Below are 15,438 nucleotides of genomic sequence, written 5' to 3' on the forward strand. Positions count from 1 at the left end.
GAGTCTCAGCAGCCCCAGGCAGGAAGGTGTCTGGATTTACTCTGAGAACCACAAGAAAACCCTGGCGGGCATGAGCGGTACCCTGAGCAGGCTGTTTCCCATGATGGTACAACACACTATGAATATACCCTCTCACAGGAACTCTGAAGTCCTATGTGAATTTTTTGCTGCCTGAAAACTTTATCTTACTCTTTGTTGTGTTGTTTTTTTTTTTTTTTTCTTTTGAGGATCTCAAATGGCAAGGCAATCTCTACCAATTCTAAGGCAAAGAACATGTTTTCACAACACCATACATTGTTCTGGGGCGGGGGGTGGGGGGTGGGGACTCAAGCACTTTGGGATAAACTCAAAGAACGTATCCAATAAATACAACTTCATTCAGCAGCTGCTAACGAAGGATACAAGAGTAATCCTCTGATTAGAGACGAGGCTTTTTAGAAAAACAAGCTTACTGGATCCTGCGCCATCGAAGCAGCAAGATACCCAGGCTTCTGGCCTTACTCATCAGAAAACCGACCCTGCACACATGGTCTCCGTCTGCGGCTGCCCTCTGCTATGAAAGTTCTCTCTTCAGAAATAAGTAGGAGTTAGTTCTTTCTACTCCAATTAGCATACTAGAAAGCACAAATTATTTAATATAAACATAGCAATTAGCAATGGTAAATATTAGTGGTGCTATAAAAATATTTATTTTTCAAATAGCCTTTAAAAAAAAAGGCAAGTAAGAAATCTGGATGTCTCTCATGCATTTCAGATTTAATATATCTGGAAGCACATCCACTACCCCATTCAGAATGTTGGGTAATCTCTACTGTAAGTGGGTTAAATTCTTAAAAGAGCATGTGAAGACAATGTTTTATATTAAAGGAGAAATATGTGGGGGGTGAGGGAGAAGTGCGTGGGTGGATATATATAAATATATATACGCCCATCCCTGATGTACAACACATGCACTTGACTGACCCCAGTTCAGGGGCAGGGCAGTTATAAAAGACACTTTGGGAGATTGACTTTGAACCACATATTAGATACCATGGAATGAGTGTTGCTTTCCTCAGTGTGATACTCGGGGTTTTGTAGTAGTATCAGGGAATAGCCTTACTTACTTACTTGTATGTGTTTAGGGTATAGAACCCAGCTCTCTGTAACTTACTTTCAAATGCTGAGCAAAAGTGGCAAAATGCTAGTGAGCCATGAGTCTAGGTAAAGGGTGTACACATGTTCGTTATACTCGTTCTTTCTCTGCACCTTTATGCAGATTTGAAATTTTTCAAAAAGAAACAAAAACAAGTCAACAACCCAAACCAGCACACTGGGCTATTTCTGTGGCAGAAATACTAAGCCACTGGGCCTCACAAAAGCTGCTGAACAGGTCAAAGAAGAAATCGGATCAATGAGGGCAGGTGTAAGGTGACAGCCTAGCTCAGAAAACAAGAATTTGGAGATGCATTTGTGAGGCAAGGCAATTCATGTCCTTCCAGGCCCAGGACAGTGATACTCCCCAAGCCTCACACAGCAGAGCACAGGAGGGTTTCCTGCAGCAGGAGGTGGTAAACAGAGGAGCCTTCTGTGTCATCCCTCCCGAAACTTGCAGTGGCGCCAGCAGTCCCTGCTGCCTCCCGCACGGCTCCCTCGCCCTCTGCTGTCACCTGCACACTGAAGAATTTGCCAGGGATGCCTGGGTGGCTCAGCGGTTGAGCGCCTGCCTTTGGCCCAGGGTGGGATCCTGGAGTCCCAGGATCGAGTCCCATATCGGGCTCCCGGCATGGAGCCTGCTTCTCTCTCCGCCTGTGTCTCTGCCTCTCTCTCTCTCTGTGTGTGTCTCTCATGAATAAGTAAATAAAATCTTTAAAAACAGGAAAAAAAAAAAAAAAAAAAAAGAATTTGCCAGAGGGCAGCCCCAACCCCTGCGTCTGGGATTCTGGGCCCAGGATCCCAGCCTGTGTCCAAGGAGGCAACTGGCATGGCCTACTGCCTGCCATTCCTGAACCTGCCATCTCACTTCCCCAAATCTAGCCCCTTCCCCATGTTACCTGGGCATTAGGAAGTTGCAAGAAAATATAATTCCCAAGATGCACTCAATTTGGGTTCTTTTGAGGGCTTCAAAAAAGTCTTGTTCCCACTCCTTGGGATTATTACCATTGCCATCATTTTAGTAAGAGAAGGTAAGAACCAGGAACAGGTAATTCCACAATAGTAAAAACATTTCTGGTTTTCTAAAATTCACCGAGTCTCCACAAGGGGCTGAGAAGGCATTGGAGTGTCTCCCATCTCAACAGCTCACATCTCCGAGGGCTGCCCACCATCGTACCAGATGGCGCAGTTCTTCTCTGGAAGGATGCAGGAGAAGCTGTTCCTTATACTGAGCCCAAACTTACTCCTTGCGGCTACCAGTTGTTCTTTGTTTCAAGGCCCAAGCAAGTGAAATCCCTCTCTCCCCAGTAGCTGTGTGTGAAAGCACCAGACTGCCCCACTCCATCCTTCCCACACAGGAGGCCTCCTGGTGGCCACAGCCTCAGGCTAACTCAGGAAACCAGGGCCCAGGGAGGGCCGTGGACTTCTGAAGGCTCTACTGCAGACAAACTCAGCCCACTGTGGGAAGCACAAGCACACAGGCCACTTGGCCCCTGAATCTACCACACCTTCATATATTTCAGATATGGCTTCACTTTCTATACAGGTTTTAATTGAGGACCCAGTGAAAGCATCACACTGGGAAGCGCAAAATCCACATGACACTGAATGAGTGCAGCCGAGAAGGCTCCATCTGGGCAGGCACCTTCTGTCAACGGCATTTATTTAATGAGAATAAAAAGAAAGCGCGATGAGCTATGAAGGTTAGCTCAGGATATAAAATAAATATAAATGCTTACCTCCCCTTGGAAGCTCTTCAGCAGTGGTGCTACCTGCTTGCGTAAATCCTGGAGCAAGAGGGGTGGGTCAGGAAACAGCCATTGGAGAAGGAAAGAGAAGGGAAACATTCGTTAAAGCCTCCTAAAAACAGCTTTGAATTCAGTGATGATTATCATTAGATAAAGCAATCCTGGTACCTCCCCTGTCCGTTTCCTTCATTCATACAACATAAATAATGGCGACTGGAGCTCTGTAATTTAAATGAACTTACTTGGGAATACCACTAGATTCTATTTCTAACCAAGTCTCAGCTATACGCTCCTCATTCTATTTTTTAAAAGATTTTATTAATTTATTAATGAGAGACACATAGAAAGACGCAGAGACACAGGCAGAGGGAGAAGCAGGCTCCTGGCGGGGAGCCCGATGCAGGATTCCATCCCAGGACCCCGGGATCACAACCTGAGCTGAAGGCAGATGCTCAACCACTGAGCCACCCAGGTGCCCCTGAGCTGTTTCTTTTGAGCACTCTTACTCGGGGATACATGTTTTGAATCCATGTCTGATATTGTCAGTGCAAATTTCATCCCAAGCCACCAGTACCTATTTCAAAACAATGAAACACCCCTGGAAGAAAGTCTGTATGATCTCCTTGAGAATATTTTCTTTCAAATGAAGTAAGTGACTAATGTACAACATAGTGGTTATAGTCAATAGTAGTGTATTATACACTTCAAAGCTGTGGAGAGACTAGATCTTAAATGTTCTCAACACAAAAAAGAAATGACAATTATGTCATGTGATAAAGACGTTAGCTGATGCTATTGCAGCCACAATACTGCAATATGGAGACGCACCAACCAGTCCATGGTCTACCTGCAACTTACACAGTGTTAGATGTCAAGTGTATCTCAATGGGGAAAAAATGAAGTAATTGAGAATATGTTCAAATAGCGCAATTTCTCCTTCAGCAGATGCAGTATTTATGGAGCATGATCTACATGCCAGATCAGATTTAGTAAGTCTGGGCCAAGGCTAGCCATATACCTGTTTTTAGGTTCCAAGACCAATGTACCCGCCAACTGACACAGCCTAGTACTGGTAAACATTGGACACAGACCAATCAACCCATAACACAGGAAGGAGGAAAAGAATTATTTCAGCGTAAGAGCCCAGGTGTTATGGGGAGAGCACAGAGAAAGGATAAATTCAGATTAAGGAGGTGAGAAGTAGTTTCACAGAGGAGGCAGCACTTGGGCTGGGAAGTCAAGCAGGATCTTTTCACAGGTCACTTCTCAATATGCCTCCTGTCATGCACACACCACCTCTGAACCACTGAGAAGGGCTGCTGTCAAACACGTGAATGTGGGACACCTGGGTGGCTCAGCTGGTTAAGCACCTGCCCCTGGCTCAGGTCATGATCCCAGGGTGCTGGGATAAAGTCCCACACTGGGCTTCCTGCTCAGTGGGGAGCCTGCTTCTTCCTCTACCTCTGCCTCAACCCTGGCTTGTGCTCTCGTCAAATAAAATCTTTAAAACACACACACACACACACACACACACACACACACACACGAATGCTACTAGCAAATGAAGAGTCTAGGCTTCTGTCCACAGCTCCTGGGTCAGAACCAGGTCCAGAAGATGGAAGATAGAGGGCAGAGTCCTGATTCTGAATTCTGGCCCGGCCGCTCACTATCAATGGGGGCAAGGGATGACACCTCACCTTGGAAAGTTTAGTTTTCCCTCCCCAAAGTGCTCACGGGTAATCGTGTCTTTCCCGAAACAGAGGGATAAAGTACAATGGGGGGGGGGGGGGGTAGCACTGCTTATGGCACAAAGTAAGTACTTAATAATATAAATGACTTGTATTATTATGAGTTAACACCATAGTTACCATTCACGGAAAGGCTTTCTAGCAAACTTAGAGTTCCCCTAAATCCATCTGGGTGCACAGAAGACAGCCTTTTCTGGCACCAGGATTTTTAAGCCTTGCTTGAAGGTGGATGAAGAGGGAACCCACGCATCCCAGAAGGGGTAGGGGTGGGGACGATCCCTTGGCTTCAACCACTCTGGGATGCAATGATTCCCTAAGTAGGCCTGCCTGGCTCTGGGCCTGCTCAGCAACCTGAGGTGAGCCGTCCTCGTCAGCTGTATGTACACAGGGGCACGTGTGACACCTGCTTGCTCTTTTGATAACTCACTGACAACATCCTGTATTCCTTTAGCCAAATACCTAATCCAAGGGTCCTTCCATCCTATGCTCTGAAACCAGCTCACCTGCTTGCTCACCAAGCTGAGCAGTCCTAGGTAGAAGTGAGGTAGAATGGCTTCAGGTGTTTTTACTCCTGCATAGTCTGTGGTTCTCCTCTGGACCAGATCCCTTAACCATTTCGGGTCATGAAACCTTCTGAGAATCTGAAGAAAGCTATTGGTTCTTCCCTCCGGTATGCAACTCTGAGAAAGATTTCACTGTGGTCTTCTCTAAGCCTACCCACGACCCAAGTTAGGACTGCCTGTTCCAGCCTGAGTTGTCCAAATGCAGCCACCAGCTATTTATACTTAAATGTAACTTAATTTATAGTTAAATGTAACTTGATAAACTAAATTTGAAAAAGTCAATTCCTTCATTTTAGAAGCCACCTTTCAAGTACGCAGCAGCCACACGAGGCTGGTGGCCACCATGACAGCACAGATATGGAGCTCCTCTGTCACTACAGAGTGATCTATTAGACGGGGCTGTATTCTAAGCTCTTTGCCAAACACAGCTAACCCACATTGTTTTGTACTGTGGCCTTGTACAAGCATTTGATCAAGAAGTAGTATCATTTCCCTTTTGATTACACATTTTCCTATAGGTCACCTTCCTAAGGGTGATACCATTATTTCCCTGGAGAAGGCAGTATGTTTGTTCTTCTACTGCATCCTTTTCTACGTTCTTACACCACGTTCAATGACAAAAAAACCAAACTCTTTACCAGCCTCTTCCTAAATGGTAGACAGCCCCCAAAGAGGCCCACATCTCGATCCCCGGTACCCAGGGCTCTGTGAGGTTAGGGACACAGCAGATGTAAGTCAGGGACCCTGAGTTGGGAAGATGCACCTGAATGGCCCAAGTGAGCAGGAGGCAGGAAGGAGGGGGAGAGTCCAAGAGGATATGATGGTGGAAGCGGGGATCAGAATGAGGTAAGGGTGGATGCCAAGGAGTGCAGGCGGCCTGAGAAGCAGCAGAAGGCAAGGTAACAATCCCACTTAGAGCTTCTGAGAGAACACAGCTCTGCCAACACCTTATCTCAGCCCAGCAACACCCATTTTGGACTTGTGACCTCCAGGAGTGTCAGACAACAAATTTCTGTTGTTGTTTTGAGCCAGCAAGTCTGTGGAACTGGGGATGAAAAAGGTGAAGAATGAGGGGGAATTACTGCTGGATCCCAACCAAGGTCAATGTTGTAACCACGAGAAATAAGCCACGCTCCTTCATCAGACACCCTCAACCACAGGTAATGACGTGGGAGGTCTATTGCGAACAGCTCGCTGTGTGTTGGGGACAGGGTGACACGGACGGCAGGGTGGCAGTAGAGAGAGCCAAGGACTCTGAGGACTCCAAGGGGGCCAGGCAGGTCCCCCGCTCTCCCACCTGCCCCTGCACCCCTGGGGCAAGGATGAGTGCACTGGGTGGCTCTGGTCACAAACTGCAAAAAGGAGATGATGGATGGAGTCTGTCTATTGTTTGTTTTCCGAAAAGGCTGGCTTTGAGGAAGGCAACTGGTTAATGAGGTACAGCTGGTGCTAGGGTACGTATCCCAGTGCATAAAGAAGAGCTGGCGGACATTCACAAAATGGTGCCAGCACTGTCCATGGCATGCAAGCCCAGCCACCACAGATGTGCTGTGAATCTTCCTCGCAAGAGGTCACAAACTGGGGCGTGTGGGGGGCTCATCAGGTTAAGCATCTGACTGTTGATTTTGGCTCAGGTCATGATCTCAGGGTCATGAGACCGAGCCCTGCATCAGGGTCTATGCTCAGCATGGAGTCTGCCCGAGATTCTCTCTCTCTTTCTGCCCCTCCCTCTGCTCTCTCTCTCTCAAATAAATAAATCTTAAAAAAAAAAAAAAAAAAAGAGGCCATAAACCTACATTCATGGAATACATAAAAGGAAGACGTGAACAGTTCTGGGATGGTAATTTCAGCATGATGCTTGTCCAACAACTATCTGTGGGTACCGTGCCTCTCCCAGACCCAGGGCTTGGCCTCAGTCTACCCCAAAGCTCGCCCACCTGGCTCCTGCCCTGCCTCATGAAAACACCAGCTTGGAGAAGTAGAAGAAATGATAAAAGTGTTCCTGTGTTCTATCACTGCACTCTGGGAGGGCAGAAGGCTGAGCCTCCCATAATGACCATAAATACTGTCAACTTATCTACACTGTCCCCTCTCTGACCAACCCACTGTATTTGGACATAGTCACATCTCACGACAGGCTTACTCAAGTAACCTCTTAGATGTATATTTTTAAAACTCTTTTAAAAAATATTTTATCCATTTGAGAAACGGAACAAGAACATGCATGCAGGAGAGGGAAAGGAAGAGGAAGAAGCAGAACCCCCCACTGAGTAGGGAGCTTCACAATGTGGGGTTCAATCCCAGGACCCCAGGATCATGACCTGAGCTAAAGGTAGACATTTAACTGACTGGGGGACCAAACAGCCCCTGAAAGAACCTTTTAGAGATTAAAGCTGGATGTGTGTGTTTGTACTCACACCTATACATAATATTTGAAGTTTTAGAGAAAAAAGGCACTCAATATTCATACCCATACACACACAACTGGTACATATGTCCTTCAAATCACCAGCTAAAAACCCCCCATTCTGGGGCACTTGGGTGGCTCAGTGGTTGAGCGTCTGCCTTTGGCTCAGGTTGTGATTCGGGGGTCCTGGGATTGAATTCCACATCAGGCTCCCTGCAGGGAGCCTGCTTCTCCCTTTATGTCTCTGTCTCTTTCTCTGTGTCTCTCATGAATAAACAAATAAAATCTTTAAAAAATTAAAAAAAAAAACATTCCGATGTTATTTTAGGCAGTTTGAGACATTCCTTATCCAAGTCTGCCACCTGCATGTATTATGTGCTTTAGTACTAAACTAAGGAGACAGAGCTGAGGATGCTCACTCCTGACCCCTGGGCCACTCCACCGTCGGTTGGTGAGCACATGACATGATTTACTGTCCTTTGAGAACACGGTGTCCTTTGCTGTCTGCACAGCGCCATGAACTGCAGACACTGCCACCCTGGGCACCACGTGTATCTATGTGCCCTTCTCTGCAATTGTAAACTGAAGAAAGTGGGGTCCAGGCCAGTGAAAAGCATATTGGCATGAGACGATAATTAGGGATTGAATACAAGGATCAAAACACTCAGTAACTTCAGGGTACCCACTTAATTTCACTGTAGGTTTTGCAGTGTGGATTTAAATTCACTTTGATTCAGTCCCATTTATTGAGCAAAAAGCAACAAACATCTTAACACACAGAAAGTGATGTCCTTGAGATTATTAATATCGATGTCTGTTGGCAAAGCCAGAATAGCGCATTTCAACCTTCTCTCCCTTGAGTACATTCCAAATAATAAGCAATGTTTAGAGAGAGATGCTTCTAGGTGAAAAGGATTTTCATTGTTCTCCAAACCATTGATTCACAACTCACTTTTTTAGATCAGAACATTGAATGGTAAAATGCAACTGAATTTTCTGTGTATGATGACTACCAGAGAAAATCATGCTGATTTAGAAGCCAACACCAAAACAAAATCACCATGTGGTGTTCAGATGCACCTGTGAGGTGCAAGCAGAAGATATCCCAAAACATGGTCCCTGGTCCTATACAGTATGCATCTTTGGTTTCTGCCCATTCAGGGCACTTGGGTGGTCTTGGGAAGGCTCTGACCCACTTTGGAGCCTGGTATTCCCAATACCCCCGACATCTCTCCCATTTTGTGGGCTGGACATATCACAGAATCTCATGCCACGGACTTTTACACAGATTTTACAATGTCCCGTTCACTTCTACTCCACGGTAACTCACATGCATTTCTGTGACATTTAAGACTCACAACTGGGGACACCTGGGTGGCTCAGTGGTTGAGCGTCTGCCTTTGGCTCAGGTCATGATGCCGGGGTCCTAGGATCGAGTCCCACATCGGGCTCCTTGCAGGGAGCCTGCTTCTCCCTCTGCCTGTGTCTCTGCTTCTCTCTGTGTGTGGACGGCACTCCCTGGCACTCCCCACAGGTGTCTCATCCCCCCTGGTGGGAGTGGATCCTGTCTTGTCTGGGACAACCCAGGAGCACTGGGCCAGGGTGGGGGGGTTGGGGTGGGGTGGGGAGAAGAGTCAGGGTGGGAACAGTAGAGGGGGTGGGCCAGGTCACCTCTGAAAGGCATTACATAACTGCATGTTCCACACCTACCCAGGGTGAGAAAAGTGAGCTGCAAATGAGTTTACTAACCCCTTATTTCTGCCTTACTACTCAAGCCTCAAAGTGAAACAATTCTGACTTGAAAAGGTTTTAGGTATATATTCAAAGAAAATCACTACATAATATGGCATATTTCATTTCATGTGATATCATCACCTGTAAGATGTATCACTTGTTTATGCCACATTTCTTTTTAAGGAGGATCCAAGCCTAATGTGGGGCTTGAACTCACAACCCCAAGATGAAGAGTCACGTGCTCCACCAATTGAGCCAGCCAGGTGCCCTGCCCTTATTTTATGCCACATTAAGGAAAGAATGCAGCTTCTTAAACTGGGATGGCACTGATTTTATTCCTCACTCTGCTTCTGAAGATGGTCAAGCGTACGCATTATAATCGATAAAATACAACATGCCAATGACTTGATGTTAAAACATCAACACTGGAGTTGTTTTTGTTTTGAAACGATAGTGGCCTATGTTTTAGGTATTGTGGCTGTTTTTCAAAAGGGTCCTTGTCTCTTAGATATATATCCTAAGTTCTAGATAAAATATGATTTTTGCTCCAAAATAATATAACAGAGAGGGGTCATGAGTGAGAAGAAGGAAGGAAGGAAGGAAGGAAGGAAGGAAGGAAGGAAGGAAGGAAGGAAGGAAGGAAGGAAGGAATGTGTTGGCGGGCTGATGGCTGCCACAGATGGACAGCGTGACCCGCAGGGGTTCGCTTTACTCGTCACCCCTATCTTGTGTATGTTTAAAATAGAAAATGTTTTTAAAACACTAGATTTCCCTCTGAGACACATGAAGCCTTCAGCTGACTGATCACAGGGAACAGGCAGAAAGAATTAAGAGGTTGGGGTGGGGGGGTGGGGGGTGGAGGAGCATGTCTCTTAAGTTACAAGCTACCAGCTTGTCACCTGTCACCTTCATCAGACTAACCTGGGGATCAAAGGGTCATCTGGTCCCATCTCCTGCCCAAGGCAGGAGACTTACTTGTGGTGTCCTGGCCATGAGGCTTGTCCTCCTGAAGCCACTCTGTCCCTCCTGGGACAGTCATGGTGTTAGAATACACCTCAATGCAGGATCATAGTTTTCCAATACGGGTCTCCCAGAGCCACCATTGAATGCGGGTATTTGGGGGAACAGTTGTCCTGAGCAGACACAAAGAATGTGACTACTAGTAGCTGTTTATGAACAAGTCACTTAAAACAAAAATCCAAGCAGATTCAAGGTGATTCCATTCTCACTGACTCGCTTTGTGATGCGTTTTGACTGAAGGAAGCTGCTCCCCAGATCCATGGGTCAGCTGGGGGAGAACATGAGCAGCTGAGGCTCAGTGCCCCCCTACCCTAGCCTGTCCAGTATTTGGGAACCCTGCTCATGACACTCTGCAGACCCTCCGCTCCACCCCACGTCTTCCCTCTGGACCAAATGCCACTCTATGCTGCCTTCTGAGTCTACAAATCCTCAGGTTCTAGCTGCTAGATATACAGATCATAGAGATACCAGACAGGGGTAACCTGGATGGAGTCATTGCCTTTGCAAATCAAGAAATTCCTCTCTAGAGAGTATTTTCTAAAAGAAAAATGCAAATACATTGATTTCAGAAAGAGTCTGCCATTTATAAATGCATTAACACCCAGTAAATACAACATCAGATTGATATGAATATTGCAGTTTAACAGAACTACTACTTTGCCAAAAAGTGATTATAAATTGGTGACTTTTTTTTTTCCAACCAAGAGATTCCTCAGACTGAAATGAGAAAAGATCTCTTTTTGACAGCCTAAAGCCAAAAGACTGAAAACTGTTCAAAACCAGGGAGCTCCTGATTCTTTATTCTGAGGTTTCTGGGGTTTGAAAATACCCTGATGATGTCTGCATCATCCTTATTATCAAAGAAGAGCCCATGTGACACACCATAGTTGAAGGCTGGTTTTATTGACTGTGATGTAACAGTCTGCTTTCTTACTGATAAGCCATCTCTTCTACAAATACCATCCATGCACATTGGTCCAGTGTATTTTTTTTTAAGGTCCTGGTGGCACCAATGAAAGAACCCTAATTATGTGGGAAAGAAAAATTGTTCTTGGCACTTATTTCCCTGCATGTCATTTAGATTTAAGGAACTTCTCCCTTATCAGGGTATGCCAGTGCACGGCCCAGGTGTGGAGGCTCAAAGTCCAGACAGTATGACACACAGACTGTTGAGCTCAACTTAAAATATGTAAAGTGAAGTTTTTCTTGCACCATGCTCCTGAAACCTTTGCTTCCTGTCTCATCACCTGAAGATGAATCATGCAGCTACCGATGGAGCACCCTACTTTTGGTTACTTTTATAGATGGACACATACTCCCTCCAGTCTCTGGGATAGAAAAAAAAGTAATGTTAAATGGCATTTAAGCTCAAGTGTTAAATAAAAAATATCCTTCTATACAACAGCAGGCAGTATGTCCTGGCAATTTCTCAAAGATTTTAGTTCACAGATTTGAGAGAATTCCATTAACTTTAATTATTTATTAGCAGTCAATTTAGATTACCATTCTTGACCTATTTTTACAGTGCATGGGCCACCCAGCAATGAAATAAATGAATAGTCCTTTTCTACAATGGCTGATTTTTTGAAATAATAGAAATCAAGTTTAAGGAAGGAATGAAACCCCAAACATGTAATTACCACAATATATAAGCTGCCACGCTGCCTTTGTAGCTGGATAAAATGCACATCTTTGTGAGTTTTTTTGGTTATTAAATGAGATTATCTTGAAAGGGATAAACTCACTCATGCTATAATTTCTTTCCATTTAAATTTCTTTGCTCCATTTAGAACATGTTCTGTATCTTGGCAAAAAAGTCTCTAACACTGATGGATGTGCCTTTAGCACCGTGCCGAATAAAACTGCGTAATGGGAAGGCCTGGCTTTGTAGAGCTACAGAGGTGGGGTGGGCATATGTGAGGCTCAGGTAGAAGGTAAACACCCACGGCCAGCTGCAGGCATCTGAAGGTGGACAGGGTACCCCGAGTCCCTGGGCAAGAGCAAGTGGTCTTCTTTCAGGAGACTCATTTGATGATGAGAAGTGGCAGGTTTTATCAGACTGGCATGCTCAAACCTGGACCTAAGGTGACAAGGGCCGAGGCCAGGGCCCAGATGCAAGACAGAGGCGCTGGTTTGAAGGAAGCAGCTCAGCAGTACAGGAGAGCCTGAGTTCACTAAGCCAGCGATTGTCAGAGTGACGTCTGAGGACTCCTGGCTCCCTGAGACCCTTCCAAAGGTCCACAAGGCCAGACTATTTGTGTCATTTGCCTTCCACAAGCTATATGATGTGTGATGATGCCATCACTCTGACACATGCGTGCTTGTGTATTCTTGTGCTTGAAAAAGGGTCTGTTTTAATCTCTAACACATCACTATTGATAGACACACAGACATGAAAGCTCTCTCGTTCCTCAATTTTAAGACACCAGAATGTTTGAGAAATGGCAGCTGTGAGGTTTCCAGTTCTTAGAGCAGAGAACTTCATCCAGGTGTCAGGATGTCGAGGTGGTCTGATGCCCTGCTGGCATCCCATGAGGGAGCTGGGCCAGCCAGTCACCCCTGGGACAGCCACTGAGCTGTCCCCCAGTGTCTTGTGGAGTCTGCGGGGCTGAGGGCTTGGAAGCGCTGGCTCTCCCAGCCCAGCTGGCATCAGCCCTGCCTGGTGGCACAGGAACTTCCTGCAGGACTTGTAGTGGCCAAGGGAGGGAGCAGCCTCAGGTTCCTCTGACCAGTTCTCTACCCACACCTGATTTGCCTTCGGGTCGCTTCCTGAATAAGTGCTCATGTCTACACCCTTAGTTTATTTCTGAACTTCGAAAGTACTGCTGTGATTTGTTTATGTATCTACATGCCACTGAGTTTTGAGTCTGTCAATGAGAGGTATCACATGTTATGCACCTAATTTATCATAAAACCCTTCGAGCATTTACTTCATGCCACAAATGAGCTAGTCACAGTCCTGCCTTCATGGGGCTCACATCCTATGTGAAGATGAACCAAGTCTAGATTCCTAGGAGGTGGCTAAGAGGCAATGTGCACGTCAAGTCTGCTCCTGGGTCCAATGACAGTGTGAGGCCCGGAAGACACTCCATGAATATTTGCAGACTGAATGAAGGAATAAGGAGATGCTCTTCTCAGACTCAACACCATGTCCACCTTTTATGAGAACTGCCGCAAGGAGACTCATGTGCCAGACAAAGGACCTGCCTCAGAGGTGCCTTTTTACCCTGGGACTCTCTGAAAGGAACCATGAACATGGCTCTGACTTCACCACAACACACACCCACTGTATAATTTACACCAGACTTCAGGCCCTGCTGACATTTAGACGAATGGGCTACTTGTTAGAATGTAGATTCATCTGTCAGTTTAGTGCTTCTACTGCTGGGAATTCATCCATAAGGATGACCAGAGATGCAGGCAGAGATTTATGTACAGGAATGTTTAGCACATCCTGTTAAAAAAAGAGAAAAATTAGAAATAATACGGATGCCGGCAGTAGGGGTTTATTTGTTAAATTTCAGTAAAGCAATATGATGGCTTATCAGGTAGTCAGTAAAAGTATTTTTTTTAAGGACAGTTAATACCATAATAATGCGCCACTGCCACTTATTCACCAAATATTTGTTGGGTGGCTATTACAGGCTGTCGGGCCCTATTATAGGAGCTTCTTAGGTCGTGAGCCAGACCCCTGGATTCCCTGGGCCACCTGCGGTTCCTGTCCAGCAGGTGAGGGAGGCTTGTCAAATCGGCACCCCCTGGAGAACTCTGCCTGTGGATGGTGCAAGGGGAAAGCGCATGGTGCTGGGCGTGTCTAAGGGGCAGAGCTGGCCCTGGACAGCAGAGGGCACTCCTCTGAAAAAGGGTAGCTAGCCCAGATCTGTAAGACTGGCGAGGGCGAAAAAGGGAAAGAGAAGCCACAAACTTTACAGTATGACTCCCTTGTGGGTAAAAATGAATAAATATACACATATATATGCATTGGTATTACGTGGTAAACGAATAGGGTTACAGTTTATTTTTCACTTCTCTGCCTTTAAACACATCGTATCCTCTTCACAGCAAAAACACTCTTTTGAAAACTGAGGATGGGGATCCAGTAATAGTTTAAAGAGTAAGAGGAGTTTTTAAGGTTTGCTGAGCAAAGGGGTCACCCTCTGCCACTCCTCTCTGCAGAATCTCCACAGTGACGTCTACATGGCCAACTAAGCGGCCAGGCATTATCTCCATCCACACACAGTCCACAGAAAATAAATACTGTACCTGCTAACTCATGGCCAAACTACACGTACTTCTCTAAGGAAAAATTATTTTATAAGCACAGTAAATGTTAGCAGGAAACCCACTGGTCTGTCATTAATTTTATTTTTTTTTTCATTTATATAAAATACTATGGTTCGGGAAAAAGCGTGCTACAAAACAGGATGTACAGCATGATCTTAATTGTTTAAAATATGTAATATTTATGAACAAAAAGAAATTGGAAAGCTCTAAAAGCAACACGCTAACATTTATATCTAGGATTATGAGGGATTTATTATCTTCCTTATACTATATGTAAATTTCTATAATGCACATTCATACTTTTTACGGTCAGAAGACAAAGTCACAGATCTCAGAGAATATCAGGGAGACTTAAAACATCACTGCAAACTGACACTAAAGGGGCAGGGAGGGCCCACAGGCAGATCCCAGATGGGGGATGCTGGAGCTCAGCAGGCAAATCACCAGACAAGGACAGATTTTGCCAACGAGACAGAGAAGATTTAGAACTAAATCTCAAACACAGCCCCCTCTTCCTTGTCCTGGTCTTAGTTTTGTACCCCCACCCACAGGCCTTACTTCAAATTTATTTATCATTTGTGTACACCTAGCTTGCTTAAAATTAAGCACCACAGCCAAGGTATACCACCTTCATCTTAACTTAATAATCAGTGCATATTGTTATTAATATTTACTTGCTTCACAGAGCCACTCAAAGGAATAATTAATAATAAATGATAGGAAAATCTACTTACTTGCAGACACAGAGCACACTGTAAATGCTTTCTCAGATACTCATTTGCACACATGTCAACAGAAGT

The 15,438-nt window shown here is 45.4% G+C and overlaps 1 protein-coding gene across 6 annotated transcripts in view; it reads right to left on the reverse strand.

Moving 5' to 3' along the window:
- Nucleotides 1-15,438, reverse strand: part of CUX1 (cut like homeobox 1) — a 364,561-nt gene that overhangs the window by 195,295 nt on the left and 153,828 nt on the right. For all 6 annotated transcript variants that reach the window (XM_038539191.1, XM_038539190.1, XM_038539189.1 and 3 more), the window contains one exon: nt 2,874-2,921. In XM_038539191.1, coding sequence (XP_038395119.1) covers nt 2,874-2,921 — 48 coding nt within the window. The remainder of the gene's footprint in view (nt 1-2,873; nt 2,922-15,438) is intronic.

The sequence above is a fragment of the Canis lupus genome, chromosome 6 (assembly GCF_011100685.1).
Source record: "Canis lupus familiaris isolate Mischka breed German Shepherd chromosome 6, alternate assembly UU_Cfam_GSD_1.0, whole genome shotgun sequence".
NCBI lineage: Eukaryota > Metazoa > Chordata > Mammalia > Carnivora > Canidae > Canis > Canis lupus.